Source organism: Alligator sinensis, unplaced genomic scaffold, assembly GCF_000455745.1.
Source record: "Alligator sinensis unplaced genomic scaffold, ASM45574v1 scaffold215_1, whole genome shotgun sequence".
NCBI classification, from domain to species: Eukaryota; Metazoa; Chordata; order Crocodylia; family Alligatoridae; genus Alligator; species Alligator sinensis.
In genome coordinates this window covers 216,916-231,690 of record NW_005842259.1, presented here as the reverse complement: position 1 = coordinate 231,690, position 14,775 = coordinate 216,916, and the positions used below count along the sequence as shown (strand labels likewise).

The following is a 14,775-nucleotide window of genomic DNA, read 5'->3' as shown; positions in this document are numbered from 1 at the left end:
AAAGTGACTCAGCCCAGGTCCCACAGGGAATCTGTGAAAGAGACAGGGGTTGGATCTGACTCTTGTGTCCTGATCCATGGCCTTGCCTTGAGACCAGCTTTCTGCACAACTGTAGTTTATTTCATCATGATGCAGCTTAAGCTCCTTATCATTAGCCTATACAGAAGCCACACATGCATTACATCATTGAAATGTAGCCATTTTAAACTTGCTCAGCATTTTTTAAGAGCATGTGAGCAGTGCAGGACAGCAGCTGAGGACAGAAAGTGAGGAGGAATGCTATGTTCATGTGGAACTGCAGGGACAATTTTAGGCTGGTGAGATATAATTACCCTAACTAGAACCTGGACAGGGCATGGTGCTTAACACCCTGACACTTACAATATGCCGGCAACAGGCAAGCATGATCTCAGCAGCACACCTCACACCTGACCTTCAGCTACCTCCTAATCCAGTCTTTCCCAACTGTCCTTGCCAATGGTCTCTACCCCTGCCCTCTGCCAGACCCTGCTGTTTCCATCCAGCGCTCGCAAATAGCTTTTGACAGTGTAACTCAACGTTGGCCTATGACACCTCCTATGGTTCTTGCTCTTGCTCAATATTAGTAGTTTTGTGTCATGGACAAGCGATGATTAAATACATCTCTGTTCAATCCACCACCGTTGTTTCTCGAGTGACTTAATCAAGATCACCAGATAAAAAAAACAAGCTGGCATATCTAAACCATGAACAAATGTTAGTATCATCACTGACCTAGCACCATAGCACTTATACCACTACCACAGCTATGCGCATCTCCTATCCATTTTTTTCTACGGTGATGATGCACAATTCAAGATGAAATGAACTGCTTGAAATAGGGAGGCAAGAAAAGGCATTTCTTTGGCTCATTTCAAATACTCTTCCCATTTGTCTACAGTCCTTTCTTCCCACAGTCCTGTCTTGCATGGAGAACAAGGAGCTTGATGACAAAGTGATATGAGAAGGACCTGGTGCTGAGGAACAGAAACCTCATCTTGTGGAGGAATCTCTTTAATCTCTCACCTTCCAGTATGACTCGAAGGCAGTGTGAGATGCTGCACCTGTTCCATGGAAAAAGGACTTGTGTAGCAAGCCTAACCAAGTTAGTAAGAACACCAGTATGAGAAGTGAGTATACCCTCCCCACATAAACCCCAGAAAGGCAGAAGAAAAGTTCACAGATTTAGAGCAGTTTCATTTTATTCTTCAATTCTACAGCTTTTTTCTTTGCTTTCCTTTCCCACTGTTCCCAATATACAATTAATAGACCCAGCCAATCCCATGCCCTGGAAATAAAAGAGCAAGAAGCATCTACAAAGAATGCTGCAGCAATGAGACAAATTGTCTCAATCTCCCTCATGGGCTTGCAGGGTGGAAAGGCTGAACTATTATTGGTAAATTAGCCCCTATCATTGGCTCAGATGGTCAAGATAGTGAGCAAAAAAACGTGTATCCCAAAACAGATAGCAAGTGACTTGCCTCAGAATAATCCAATATGGATTGAAATGGTATGCAGGTATGGTCAAAGCTTAGTGATAGCTCACAAGGAAATTGTCTCACTGTGGTATTACAGGAGATGACGGAAATTCCAGCACTTGGACCTTTTTGAACCACATAGGATGAACCCTGCAGAAGTGTACTGCAAGGAATGATTTTGCCATGGCAAGCAGATGTTCTCATCCAATGTGTCTGTTCCATCACCACCTTCAGAGTCTGATTTAGTTGCTCCTAAGAGATAGTTTTTACATCCACAGTTCTCACCCTGGGAGTCAGAGGCAGTGGTCAGTGAAGAAGTGGGGCTCAAGGGAGATATTTTGGATCCTGCTCCTGTTCTCTGTCTCCAGTTTTCTATTGAAGCAGATTTGCTCTAACCATGTATTATTTACATGTGCTAGGATTGCCCCATATATCATGATGTTAATTTCAATAGTGCTTCCCATGAAGCCACTATAGAAACTGGTGCAAAGTATACTGGGATAGCATGTGAAGAAAAGCTATTGGAAATGGTTGATCATGGGGACCTTGGTACACAAAGATTATGAAGCTGTGTTTCATGGGGATGGGGGACTGTCCTTCAGTGGTAGCCTGTCCAGGAGCAGTACTATCTACAGTTACCATGGTAGGGTGATATGAGGACTGCCTAGGAGCTGAGTGCCCATGCTTCTATTGCTCTTCTGGGCCAGAGCAATGAAATGTGGAAGCAGGTGACCAAACCTAGATTTCCTGTGAAGAAGCTGATCTCTACTTAGCCCAGCTTCTGCAGCATTCTCTGCTGAGAGGCCATGGGAGATTGGGACTGGAATCCAGGTCACTTGCAGGTTGCCATCATCCCAGTCAAAATGCATCTTAGCTAAAGCTCTCCGCTCTGTTGCTTTGTCATGGCTGCTGTGAGGAAGTTGGAGACACCAGTTGCAGTGAGTGGTTCAGCCCTTTGAGCCCTGTAGCAGCTCCTACAATTCTCCATAGCAGGGCAAGAAAACCAGCACTAATCCCCATGGTAGGGAAAAAGAGGGAGACAGCATCTTACAGTATAACCATGTAGGTGTCAGAGGTGCTGAGGGCAGATGAAGGCTTTGTCAAATAGGGTATAAGCAAGAGGGCACTTTGCTGTCATCACAGACAGATTCCCAGGCAAATGATGGCAAGGATAAACATACACAACTATAATTTTTCTTTTTCATGGCTCTTCCTAATCTACATTAAGTACCTTTAAAGCAGGCAAATGCCCTCTATAATGGAGCAATTTTTCAGCATTTCTATGGGGTTGGCTGTTTATGCATTATAAGTCTTCCCTTTCCATCCTATTGTCTGGATCACTGATATTGGCTCATAACCAGCCCCTTTAGCGCAGTAATGCTTGTCACCAGAGATACATTTGCCAAGCCTCGACTACACAAAGGGATTTGACTTGGATATTTATTCTGGAATAACTACTCTGCTGTAGCTATTCTGGTGTATTTTAGCCATGCTAGAAAAAGTTTCTCATGAGGATAACATTCAGGAATACAAGCAATATTATTCTGGGATAATTACGCCACTTCTAAAGCTGAGTAATAATTCCAGAGTCAAATCACATTTGTTTTGCATACAGCATCCCCAAGGGGAGTTATTCTGGAACAGCTATTTGTCCATTCCCACACATAGATGAGCCCTTAATGAAACAGCTATAAGCTAAACAGCCCATTCTGCACTCAAATCACGCTTAAGTCTTGTATAAGCCTTGTATCAGGAGAGAGGCATGAAGAAATAGGAACTAAAACAGTGGTGGCCTCAGGTGGATGTGATGTGAAGTAACATAACAACAGTGCAGGGCACAAGCCTCGAGTGCTGCCTAAAGAGGAGGCACTGGAATGGAGTTAGGGGGGTGCCTCACCCTCCTGTCTGTCCCCCACCCCCCTACTCTCCCCACACCCTCACTGCTCTGGCTCTGGCAGTGGGAAGGGCAGAGTGATGACAGCCATGTGTAGTGTAGGAGCAGCAGCTGCAGATTTGGTGATGCTGCTGTAGGGGCTGTCACCTCCTTTTTTGCTACCCAGCAGGCACATTGGCAGCAAAAGGAGGGGGTAACCTCCAGCCACTGCTCCTGCACTGCTGCTATTGCTCTTCTCTCCCCACTGTCAGACCTGGGAAGATTCAAGGTACAGGGGGTATAATATTGCCCAGGGTGCAGTATATCTCCAGAGGCAGGCACATAGCTCCCATTCCCTGTCCACGACCATCTGACACCAGTGTCACTTGGCCACATGAAAGAGAGATTTCCCCTCCTGCCTTCCCTCACTCCTTTCTTGTAAAGAGGCACTTCTCCATCTCTTGGCTTCCCACCCCCTGCAAGGAAATTCACAGTCCTGCAAACAGACAGTAAAGTTTTGCCACTTGTGTGAGAGGCTTCTAGGAGGTGGGTAACTGCATGTGCTGGTACACAAAAGATCAAGGGGATCAGGAACATGATCATAAGGGAGACAGAAGTTGAATGTGGTCTGACAGACACCCCCGCTCCCCCAGAACCTAAGAGTGAATCTGCATGAAGGGCTCAACTCTGTTCCCATGGACGTCAATGATGAAACTCACTGAGGTCAATGGTGCAGGGTTTTGCCCTAATTTAACTCTCATGCTCCAGTTAAATGTTTATTCAATAGACTTTTTATCCTCCTCTTTGCATTTCCCTGTCCCTCTCCTATAACATGCACCACCAACTTTAAAGTGCGATTACTAATTCATCCATGCCTGCTGATGCCGCAGTCATCTATGTGTTGGCTCTGAACAAAGTCTACATATGTTGGCTCTGAACAAAAATGCTTCTTCCCCAGACACAACTCTGCCCCAGCTAGACATATCATAGGGAAAAACAAGGGTAAGTTGGCTTTGCTCTACAGGGGTTCCTGATTTCAATGTGGGTGTGAAAGGGAATATATAGAAGGCAAAGAAGGCTGACCTTGGTTCAGACTAGTTCTGATTCAAGTCATTTTCATGCAACACCTTCTGCACTCCAATGAAGGCAATTTTCTCATCTGCATTGTGAACCAGCTAGTGTCAGCCCAACTTTGCCAGTTCTCAGGGACAGCTGTTTTGAATGGTTTTGGTGGTCACCAGGACAGTGGCCCCCAGCTCAGTTGCTGGCAGTGGAAAGCCATGATCCCATTCTTCATTGCAGGGGGACAGGGCAGAGAGATGAATGACATCATTTCCTGCACTCCCCTGGTAGGCTAGTTTCCACTTTGAGGTTTCTCCTCTTCCAGTTGGCCCAGCTGTCTTCAGGGAGCCATTCAGGTGTGGGCACGTGGCCAGAACAAGATCATCTTCTTCTGGAAGCTTTGGTCTTGTACAGGCCTGGCTTTCAAAGGAAATAACACAGTCCTGATTTTCTACAGGGAAAGGAAAGAGATGGATTAGTAAGGTGTCATAAAGGTGGGGGTAGGAGTCATAAAGGTGGGGGTAGACTGCATGGTACAGGGCACAAAGGCAGGAACCTTCTGCCACAATATCCTTATGTGAATCATGCAAAATGAAGCTGGAGTGGTGCCGTGAAGGAGGGGATTACAAACCTAGGGGATGTCATGAGCGGGCATTCCCCCTGCCATCAATAGGCAGCTCCAAATGCCCTCTGGCTGTCAAATCCTGCACCCCCAATATCTCATCCTTGCCCCAGCTGTCAAAATATCCTTGTACTTTCAGTGACAAATGGGAGATGTGTGGCAAGGAAGAAATCCTGTCTTTCATCCCCACAAGAGGCCTGGTGTGCATTAAAGAAGCTTTGCCAACAGATTCCAGTTCAGCCTGCTGACGGACACCTTACATCCACATCCAGAAGAGCTTCAGGCACTGCATGTAATTTACCCCAATCTTTTAATAGGGGCATGAACTGGGATAGCCAGATTTGGAGTAGACTCAGACAATTGCATGCAAAGGAAAATGCAACGTGCTGGCACAGTAGAAGCTTGGTGAGCCAACCAACAACTATATCACCTTCTCCAGCAGACATGGGGGCCCTGCCTCAGCTCCCAGACCTGCTTCTTCAGAGACCTGCACCTCTCCAGAGAATCACTACAGAGGAAAGGAAATGAGGGACCAGCATATGCACTGGGGAGATAGGAGCATGTCTGAGGGAAGGATATACTGAGGCAGGCTCTGGATGGACACAGGTTATAGTCTCAGTGAGCAGGATACCCAGTGAGATTGCTGTTTGAGAGTCTGTGGAATACAGAAAGTGCATTTCAAGGGTGGGGTCGGGAATGGATGAAGGGGGTGGAGATGTAGAAGATGTTTCTGGGGAGGCTAGTACTTATGGGGGTGTGGGTGAAGAAGCAGAAAGGTGGACACTCAGTCAGCATATAAAGGAGCTTCATCACCTCAGGAACCTGTTTTCTATCATAGATAACAACTACCTCCACTAAATCCATTTAAAACAATTAAAGGGTGAATGCAGAGGCAAATCTGCCACCAATTCAGAGGGCGATGATGGAACAACCAGCTGCGTTAGCATTGACTGATCCCTCTAATGCAGACAAGCCTCCAAGACAGCCATCAGTCCTTCCAGTGGTGCCATGACTATTCCTTACCAGCACTTCAAAGCCCATTCCTCTGCTGGACCCCCACATGCCCAGTGCCCTCTCAAAGACAGGAGATAAAGAGGCAGATGGCTCTCTGGAGTTATGGCCTCAGCCGGTGTTCCCCTGCAACCTCAGTTTGCACGCCACCTCTTGCTTTGGAAAAGAAAAAAAATGATTTTTGCCTCAAATTATTTTTTGTTTGCTATTAGGGAAGAGAGATTTTCTTCCCTATAGTATTAGGAAGAGAGATTTTCTCCTGAAAGTATCACTTAAAAATAGAATTGTTTATGCACCCAAAATACGTGTACCTGCTCTGATGCTGAAACTTTTGGTTTGGAGTCATATGAAACTTTCTTTATGTGCAGAACTGAAGTGGCGTCTTTCTTGGTGGTTAGGTCTTGGGCTCAGAGTCAAAGGTACATGCAAATAGAATACCTAATGCGTGGGGCCTCATTCAAGGATGTCTGAACACAGAATATTTGATTCTTCATGCTTATCGCCTCAACTTGTCATTTCCTAACTTGTTCACGGTTAGATTTCTTTTAGAAAAATCTTTTAGATTTCTTTTAAGATTTCCTTAACTACATTTGATAAAAGTTCCGCCTCAAAACTGAAAGGCTGCAAATGATTTTTCACCCTGGCTTTCACAAATACTATGAGGAAGATAGCCACGTAACCAGCAACATCATACTGGGACCCACAGGGCTGGTTTAATCAATATGCTTTCCACAGGGAATTTTCCTGTTCTTCCCCCACCGCTCTCTCCCTCCATCTCCAAAACCATGGCTTTGCAGAAACTCACAAGCAGAAGCAGAAGGGTGAAAAATACAGGAAAGCACATCTACATCTCTCCCCAGAAGACTCTGATATGCTCAGAGATGTGAAATGAAGCGTAAGTTTCCGAAATGAGAGCATGGGGTTGAGTCAGCGATGAGGCATGGGCTCCCTAGGGGAAAAAGACATGGCCACACCTTGCTATGGCCGTGTCTTTCCATCAGGGAGCAGTACACCTGAGAAAAGCAGAAGGAAGGTCAGCTATGCCCCATCAGGAGGGGGGCGGGGAGGACGGAGCAGGACACCTGTCTTCCTGAAAGTGGTGTCATTAACTTTTCATGGTAAAACAGATCTGCTGAATGGGGGATGGGGTGAGGTGGGGAGTTAGCAAATTAAATGAGGACAGAAGCCAAAGAATGGAAAAAAGGGGGAGCAGGAAGCCTCACAGTAATGGCTGGTGCTCCTCCCCCAGCCACTAATACCCACATATGCTCTGTGCTGGGGGACAAGAGTTCCTCCTGTTCCTCTCCTGCTCCATCCAAGCCCTCTTCAAAGACCCAGGAGTCAAAGGAGGAATGCAGTGGAGCATGCCCTGTGTCCTCCTCATCCTCTAGCCTGATGGCTGATTCACTCCCCTGCCCTTGGTTTCTGTTCCCCTTTCCCTGATGGCTTACTTTGGGTTGGCCCTGACCTATAGCCAAGGGTAATGAGAGAAAATTTTAAAAAAAGGAGAAAACATAGGTTGGGAAAAAAATCTGGGAACCCTTTCAGACTGTGAAGAGAATTATCCTGTAGAGCGCCATCACAGGGGAAAAGCAGAGGTCGGTGGCTTGGGACAAGGTTCTGGAGAACACACTGCAGGGAATGGCTCCCTGGGAAGGGAGAGATGGGCTGATGGGCACTCTTTTATTTCTAGATTCTCTGATAAGCACAGAGCTGGATGTTTCTGCAGAAATGATCATCAGCAAAACAGTGAATGAAAAAAAGACTGAGGCCTATACAACTACCAGCTTTACTCACATATTTATAGTGCCTATATGCCTCCATTATTGTTTTTTTAAGATTAGACTCCACATTGTCACCTTCAAGTTTTAGAGCAGTGATTCTTAACCAGAATGCCACGATATCCTTATAGATTCATAGATTCATAGATGTTAGGGTTGGAAGGGACCTCAATAGATCATCGAGTCCGACCGCCTGCATAGGCAGGAAAGAGGGCTGGGTTTAGATGACCCCAGCTAGATGCCTATCTAACCTCCTCTTGAAGACCCCCAGGGTAGGGGAGAGCACCACCTCCCTTGGGAGCCCATTCCAGACCTTGGCCACTGTAACTGTGAAGAAATTCTTCCTAATGTCTAGTCTAAATCTGCTCTCTGCTAGCTTATGGCCATTATTTCTTGTAACCCATTATTTGGGTTACAAGAAATAAGGTCACAAGAAAGGATCTCAAGGTACCCATCCTTGGGTACCTTGAGATCCTTTCAAGGGTGCTGTGGGATCCCTGGCAAGGTTAGCACTGTTAGGTATGCATACATGATTCACAAGATAAACCCAGAGCTTTCAAATAGCAATCCATAGTGTCAAAAGCATGCTAATCGGCTGTAATCTTTCTGAGTTCTTTGCAACAGAAGAATGGCTCCAGTATTTTCCTGTAGTCAAAAATCAAGTGAAAACTAAGAGCTGACATTTTCTGAGGGCTGCCTCAAGTCTAAAAATGTTGAGAACCATTGCTTTAGGGCCAACAGTCCATTGAGATGGAAGGAATAGCTCATGCCTCTGAGAGGGACTGATTCCTGTGCAGTGCTCAGAGCCCTGAACTCTCGCTGTGAATTGAGAGTTCCTAGCTTCTTAGAGGGCCAGCCTTGTAAACTATGTTGTTTTTTTTATCTGCAGACTCAGGTCCATTTTGCTACCCTGGACACATTCAGAAAATTTTCTTTACAGAGAAACGGTGCAAAAACTCAGGCCAGAATTTCAAATCCTGACATCCATTTGCACCAGTGCAGCTTTGCGAACATGAACACGTGTTGGCAAAAACGACAACTTTTCTATTGAGTTATGAGCCATTTTGTAGAATCAAATAGCAGTTGATAACTCTGCAACCAAGTTTTGTAAGGTGTTTCACGAGACTGTGGAAAAGCTCTCCTTCTCTGTTCAAGTCTGTCAGTTTCTAGAGTATTTCCACATTTCCTACAGAACCCTACTGCATTTCCATGGAGCAGCCTTTGTAACAAGTAAGAGAACTCGTTACTCTGTGAATACAGATAAAAGTATGGAATATAAGAGTTGGACAAGGTTTGTGTCCACAACATTTCAGCTGGGTTGAACCTACTTTGGAAATGTCACTCTTACTTTTTGAACAAAAGCTTTAAAACTTCTGCCTCAAATTGGCAGATCTGACAGAAGAAAGCTGGAATAGTATTTTGCCCTAACTTATCTCACTCAGAGTCCTGGAAGATCTTATCACCTTATGAATGGAGCCCAATTATTCACAGTAGTTTATGGAGGAGAAGGTTAAGAGGCAATTTAACCACTAGGAAGCAACTAGGCAGGAAGAATTTATCAGACGCTGGAGAGTTCTAGAGCAGCGGTTCCCAAACTGTGGTACGCGTACCACTAGTGGTACGCAGACAACCTGTCAGTGGTACGCATTAACAGATTTATTATAATTACTTCATATGATAAAAATTTGCTGGTGGCATATAAGGTTGTATCATTTTAAATTGGTGGTGCACAATCTGCCAGAGTTTGGGAACTGCTGTTTTAGAGTAAAGAACCCTCTAGCATCATACATTTCATAGATTTTTAGGGTCAGAAGGGACCTTAGTAGATCACTGAGTCCGACCCCTGCCCTGGGCAGGAAAGAGCACTGGGGTCAGCTAGGCCTATGACCTCTTAAAGACCTCCAAGGTAGGGGAGAGCACCACCTCCCTTGGAAGCCCCATTCCAGATTTTGGCAACCCTCACTGTAAATAAATTTTTCCTAATGTCTAATCTATATTTGCTCCCCGTCAGTTTATGGCCATTGTTCTTAGTAACCTCAAGAGGTCCCCTGGTGAACAGAGTGTCCCCTATTCCTTGCTGCCCTCCCTGATGAATTTTTAGATGGCCACAAGATCCCCTCTCAACCTTCTTTTGCTGAGGCTGAAGAGATTCAGGTCTCTCAATGTCTCCTAGTAGGATCTTACCTGCAGGCCCTTAACCATACAGGTAGCCCTCCTCTGGACCCTCTCAAGTTATCCAGATAGCCTGTTCTTGCACAAGTTAACCAAAGCAGCTACTGGAAAGGGACTAGATCTGGACCACGTGCACTGCGAGAGAAGCAGGGTGGAAATGGGTCTCAGATATCTTCTTCCTGCCTAGAAGACAAAGGCCTAACAAAATCCAGTGGTTTGAAGAAAAAGTCAGCAGAGTGTACGCTGCAAGTAAGGCACAATATTTTAAGTGACAGTAACGAACCATTGGAAAGACTTCAGGGGATGTGAAAAACTGTCCTTCATGCTGAGTCTTTAGTCAATTAGGACAGAATATCTGTCCAGTGATAGCCCCTAATTCAGCTGCAAAGGGTTGGTCTTGACAAAGATACTACTGGTTGAGGTTCTATGGCCTGTCATGTAGGAGATCAGACTAGAGATGGTCCTGAAGGTCCTCTCCAGACCCTGAGTCTGTGTGTGGGAATACATCTATGAGACAAGGGAGGGACAGGAGACACTTACCCTTGGATTCTTCGTTTGGTTTCTCCCTTTTCCTCCGCCTCCTTCTCATTTTCCAGGTAACAAATCCCCAAACTGATGCCAATACCAGGACTAGCCCCATGAGAACAGGGATGCCAAAGATCAAAACTGGGCTTAGCATGTTCCCTGAAGGATGTGGGGGCAGTTGAGTTGGAGTGGGGCCCATGCTGGTGAGGTCTCCTGTGGAAGGAAGCAAAGCAAGGCCAAGAACAGTCAGACTGAGGGGAGCAGTGAGGACTTAAAGGCAGCAGTCTTGCCACTTATCTTGGATGGCCCTAGCTTTGAGGACAGGGGCTAGGGAGTTCAAACACATGGGGTAGCTCCAACATTTTCAAAGCAAGAAGGACAAACTGTCTTCCCGACATTTGCCCATCCACCACACACTGAAGTTCCTCATCTCCTTCATCTTCAAAAGGGTCTTTGCCAGGCTGATGCACAACCATAGCAAGAGGTGGGGAAACTTGCCCCTTGCCAACTTTCCCATTTCCATGGGGGCAGGGGTGGCAATCCTCTCATGTCTCCTTGAGTGTTAGGGCTATATACCCCTTTCTCCCCATCCCACTTTCTGGCCGGGGAATGATTGTCCTTTCCCTCCTACCAGGAGAAGCAGCCCACCCCCTTAATTCTTTCCATCCCATTTCCACTTCTCCCATCCTCTGTGCAGTCCCTGGGATCCCTTTCCTTTCAAATGGGGCCCAATCCCCACCACAGGCCTCAATCAGGGGATGCAGAGCCTGCTACCCTTCTCTCACTTGTGTCTGTGTTGGAGATCCCAAACAGATGGCAGCTGAGGCATTGCTTGGTCAGCTTGTCGAAGCACAGGTCCTGGGGACAGTCAGAGCTGATGTCTGCGTGTTTGTTTGTCCAGTCCAATGGCATCCTGGAGTCAGATTCAGAGCTGCGGTGCAGCGCAGCAAGTTAGGCAAGTGCCGCCCAAGTGTGAAATCACGAACTCTGTGGCCTGTCAGAGGGAAATACAGTCTGTCAAGCTGGGTCCGTCCCCTGAGGCTTCTCTGTGCTTCCCCCAGGGCGTACCTTTATCTGTGGGAGGAGAAGAAACATGCATGCTGAAAACATCAGCCCAGCCTACCCATGTAACACCCCGCAGCCAGTACTCCTCCCCTCTGGGCCTGCACTCCCTTCGCTCAGTTCCTCCCCCCTCCACCTTTGCAACTCCATCTGAGCCTGAACTCTCTCCCGTCTGGCCAGTGTGCCCCATAAACCTATCCTGCTCCCCAGGGTCAGTCCTGCAATGCCTTCTCAGCATGCCCTCCCCACCCTCTAGCCCGTTCTCCTCCACTGCCCTGCCCATGAAAAACTCCCTCAGACTAAAACTATCCCCCACCTTCATTTGCAATGCTCCATCATCTGTACCCACCACCTGCTCAGCTTGGACAATGCCCCTCGGCTTGTACTGCTCCCACCATCAGCTCCAGCAGTGCCCCTCTAACCCCATACCAGTGTCTCACCCAAGTCTCTCAGCCCCTTGCCTCCAGGAACTGAGTCTTAGTTGAATGTAAATTTCATAAAATAATATGAAGTAAAACAAGCTGCAAGAACCCAGAGGCTTTCCCCTTTGAGTCTCCATCCCTTCCTTCTTCCCACCCCCAAAAGAAAAGCTTTAGGAGCGTTTAAAGGAAAGATGTGCTAGGTGTTAAACAGCCAGCACTAAATCCTGTCTCACTCCTCCCACAACCCTCCAGGATGTGGTTCTGAACATCCTCTTCATCTAAGGGTCCTCACCTCCTTGGAGGAGTTCATGTGGGTTGCATCAGGTGGTGTGAAGTATCACATACTAACTATACATTAGCTGGTAATGTTGCAGCATTTAGTAATGATTGTACCTCGCAGTAATTGCAGTAGTTGCAAGCATTTGATCAGAAGTTGTAAGCCTTGGGCTAGTGAGGGAAAAATTCTAGCTGTCCCATGCCGGTTGACGTCAGCAGATCCAGCTAGCACTAGCAAAGATACCCTCCCTCCCTCTTGCTCTATTTTATTCTTTTTTCTAATTCTAAGCACATGCCACACTGACAACATTAGCAGTTTAACTCTCTTACTTTCTTTCTCATTACTTAATAAGCCAGGGCTTTCTGGAAATTTAGAGCTTGTATATAAGAGCAGGTACTTAGCAGATACAGATACTTAGACATACCATTACCTTTTACATAAACTACATTATATTTAGCTAACATATTATAACATCACCTTTGCATTCACTCCTATGTTTTTTCTTACATGTTATCCCTCTCCCATTTGCAATGACAACCCATTTCCTGCTGTACTGGGAACAGACTTTTGAAATAAGTAAAAAAGTCTGCTTCCATAAACCAACATGTTTTTCCTGTCTAATCCCATGTGCAACAAAATGCATTTCTCCCATGTCTGTTAGCATGCCAGGAGGTGCCAACAGTATTCTGCTTGGATTGTAGGGGTCTAGTATATGATAAAAGTCTAGATCTGAAGACTAGGGTAGCCAAGATTTACTCTCCCTTGCGGGTTGCAACCATGTCAGAGGTGTGCGCTTGGCAAGGAGAGGGAAAGGCAATAAATACCTAAAGAGATATTACCTAATTTACTGCTGAACACTCTGCACAACCAAATTATTCTTCTTTGTGGGTAGCACAACTGCTCTTACTCTTCTAACTGCTGTGTGTGAGAAGATGATCCCAGGGCCCCATTCAGAGATATTGATCTATAGCACAAACTCCACAGAGAAGTCTAGACTACACAGCAGAGGATCCTTTTGGTGTCCCAAAAAGCATCTGCACGAATAGAAAGTAAATGCATCTTCCATGGCACCTAATTGGACAGAAGACTTGTTAAGTGAGGTATTCCCAGGGAGAACTGAGGAATTATTGTGTAGGTGGGACCAAGGATTCTCGCAAGGCCAGAGACCTGACTGGTCTCTTCCCAGGGGAGCAACCTAACTTCTTGGGCCACATCCAGATGAGCACAGATGTGTGGTAAGTGGCACCGCAGACCTGTCTGTGGCACCACACATGCAGGTGTTCCCCGCGCTGCTACCTTGCAGCATGAGGGGTTTTTTTGACCCTGGGAGACCTTGTGTCTAGTCTATTGCCCTACAGGACTGTTGTACCTCTATAATCCTTCCACAGCATTTTGGACTATACTTGAATAGGTTACGACCACCTCTTTGAGATAGACTTAATGATAGAAGTGTACCCAATCCACTAGCCACTCAAATAGAGCCAAAGCCAGAGAGCTGTGTCTGAAACTAGTATAATCCAAATGTGGTAGCAAAGGTCATTATCTCCCTGGACTCTGGGATCAAGGGCAGTTGCTACTGTCCCTTGGCCAGGACCAGAGTGGTTATACATGTGACCTGTTTTTAGTCTCTCCAATGTCTTGTCCACCTGAAGCATGGGACAGACATTCAAGTTGGACATTGCATTTACTTTCTAAAGCCAATGCAGACTCAGATAATCTTACCTAGCTACAGAACGCATATAACTGGGCTGCTCTTAGGCTTCTCTGTTCTCCTAACTGGAGTGTACTCTTCGGTTCCTTCTTCACTGTGTTGTGCAGTGGTTCAGAGATTCAGAGCTGCCCCTTCTGAATTAGGCTCCCAAGCTTAAGGTGGATACAGAGGTCCAGCAAATGAGTCTTCTTTAGGAGGGCACTAAAGACATCTGGTTCTGATGTCTGTGGCACCTGAATCCTGCTTTTATATCACTAGGTGGACAAACAAAGCTTCTGTCTTTCCTGGTTTCAGTAGATTTACATGCTGTGTCTGCATACTGCTTCCCTCAGCTATCATAATCTACTTTTCCTGTACAATGTAAGACCTTAGAGAGATATTGGCTTTCTGTAAACAGCTTGCTCTCAGCTAAGGGGAATTGTGGAAAAACCCTAACCCAGGGGTGGGCAAAATGCGGCCCACAGGCCAGATGCGGCCCGGCAGGCCATTCTATCTGGCCCAAGGGTCCCCTCAAAAAATTAGAAAATTAATATTAATTTGCCCTGGGTAGCCTGTCATGCAGCCCTCGATGGCTTGCCAAAACTCAATAAGAGGCCCTCCACCCAAAATAATTGCCCACCCTTGCCCTAACCCCAGGCTGACAGAGCCTAAATTTTGCAATTTTGGTACAGGACTAATCTTGGGAATGCAGGGCATACTGCAAGGTCTCCCAGCAAAGGCCACCGCCAGTACCAGTACCTGTGGAATGAGATAGGGCGGGG

General features: G+C 46.3%; 1 protein-coding gene across 1 annotated transcript; it reads right to left on the bottom strand.

Moving 5' to 3' along the window:
- Positions 1 to 3,920: 3,920 nt before the first annotated feature.
- TNFRSF13C (TNF receptor superfamily member 13C) lies at positions 3,921 to 11,544 on the bottom strand. Its single transcript, XM_006027675.2, has 3 exons — positions 11,328 to 11,544; positions 10,558 to 10,755; positions 3,921 to 4,882 (listed from the first exon to the last, which is right to left on the bottom strand). The coding sequence occupies exons 1-3, from the start codon at positions 11,452 to 11,454 to the stop codon at positions 4,572 to 4,574; spliced, it is 636 nt and encodes a 211-aa protein (XP_006027737.1). The 5' UTR covers positions 11,455 to 11,544; the 3' UTR covers positions 3,921 to 4,571.
- Positions 11,545 to 14,775: the final 3,231 nt, after the last annotated feature.

Bases quoted from the DNA above. Each gene is read 5' to 3' on its own strand.
- TNFRSF13C (XM_006027675.2), bottom strand. From the start codon at position 11,454: ATGCCATTGGACTGGACAAACAAACACGCAGACATCAGCTCTGACTGT. The intron at 10,756-11,327 runs GTGAGAGAAGGG...TTCCTTCCACAG, and splicing joins GATCTCCAACACAGACACAA to GAGACCTCACCAGCATGGGC. The intron at 4,883-10,557 runs GTAAGTGTCTCC...CTTTCCCTGTAG, and splicing joins ACCAAACGAAGAATCCAAGG to AAAATCAGGACTGTGTTATT.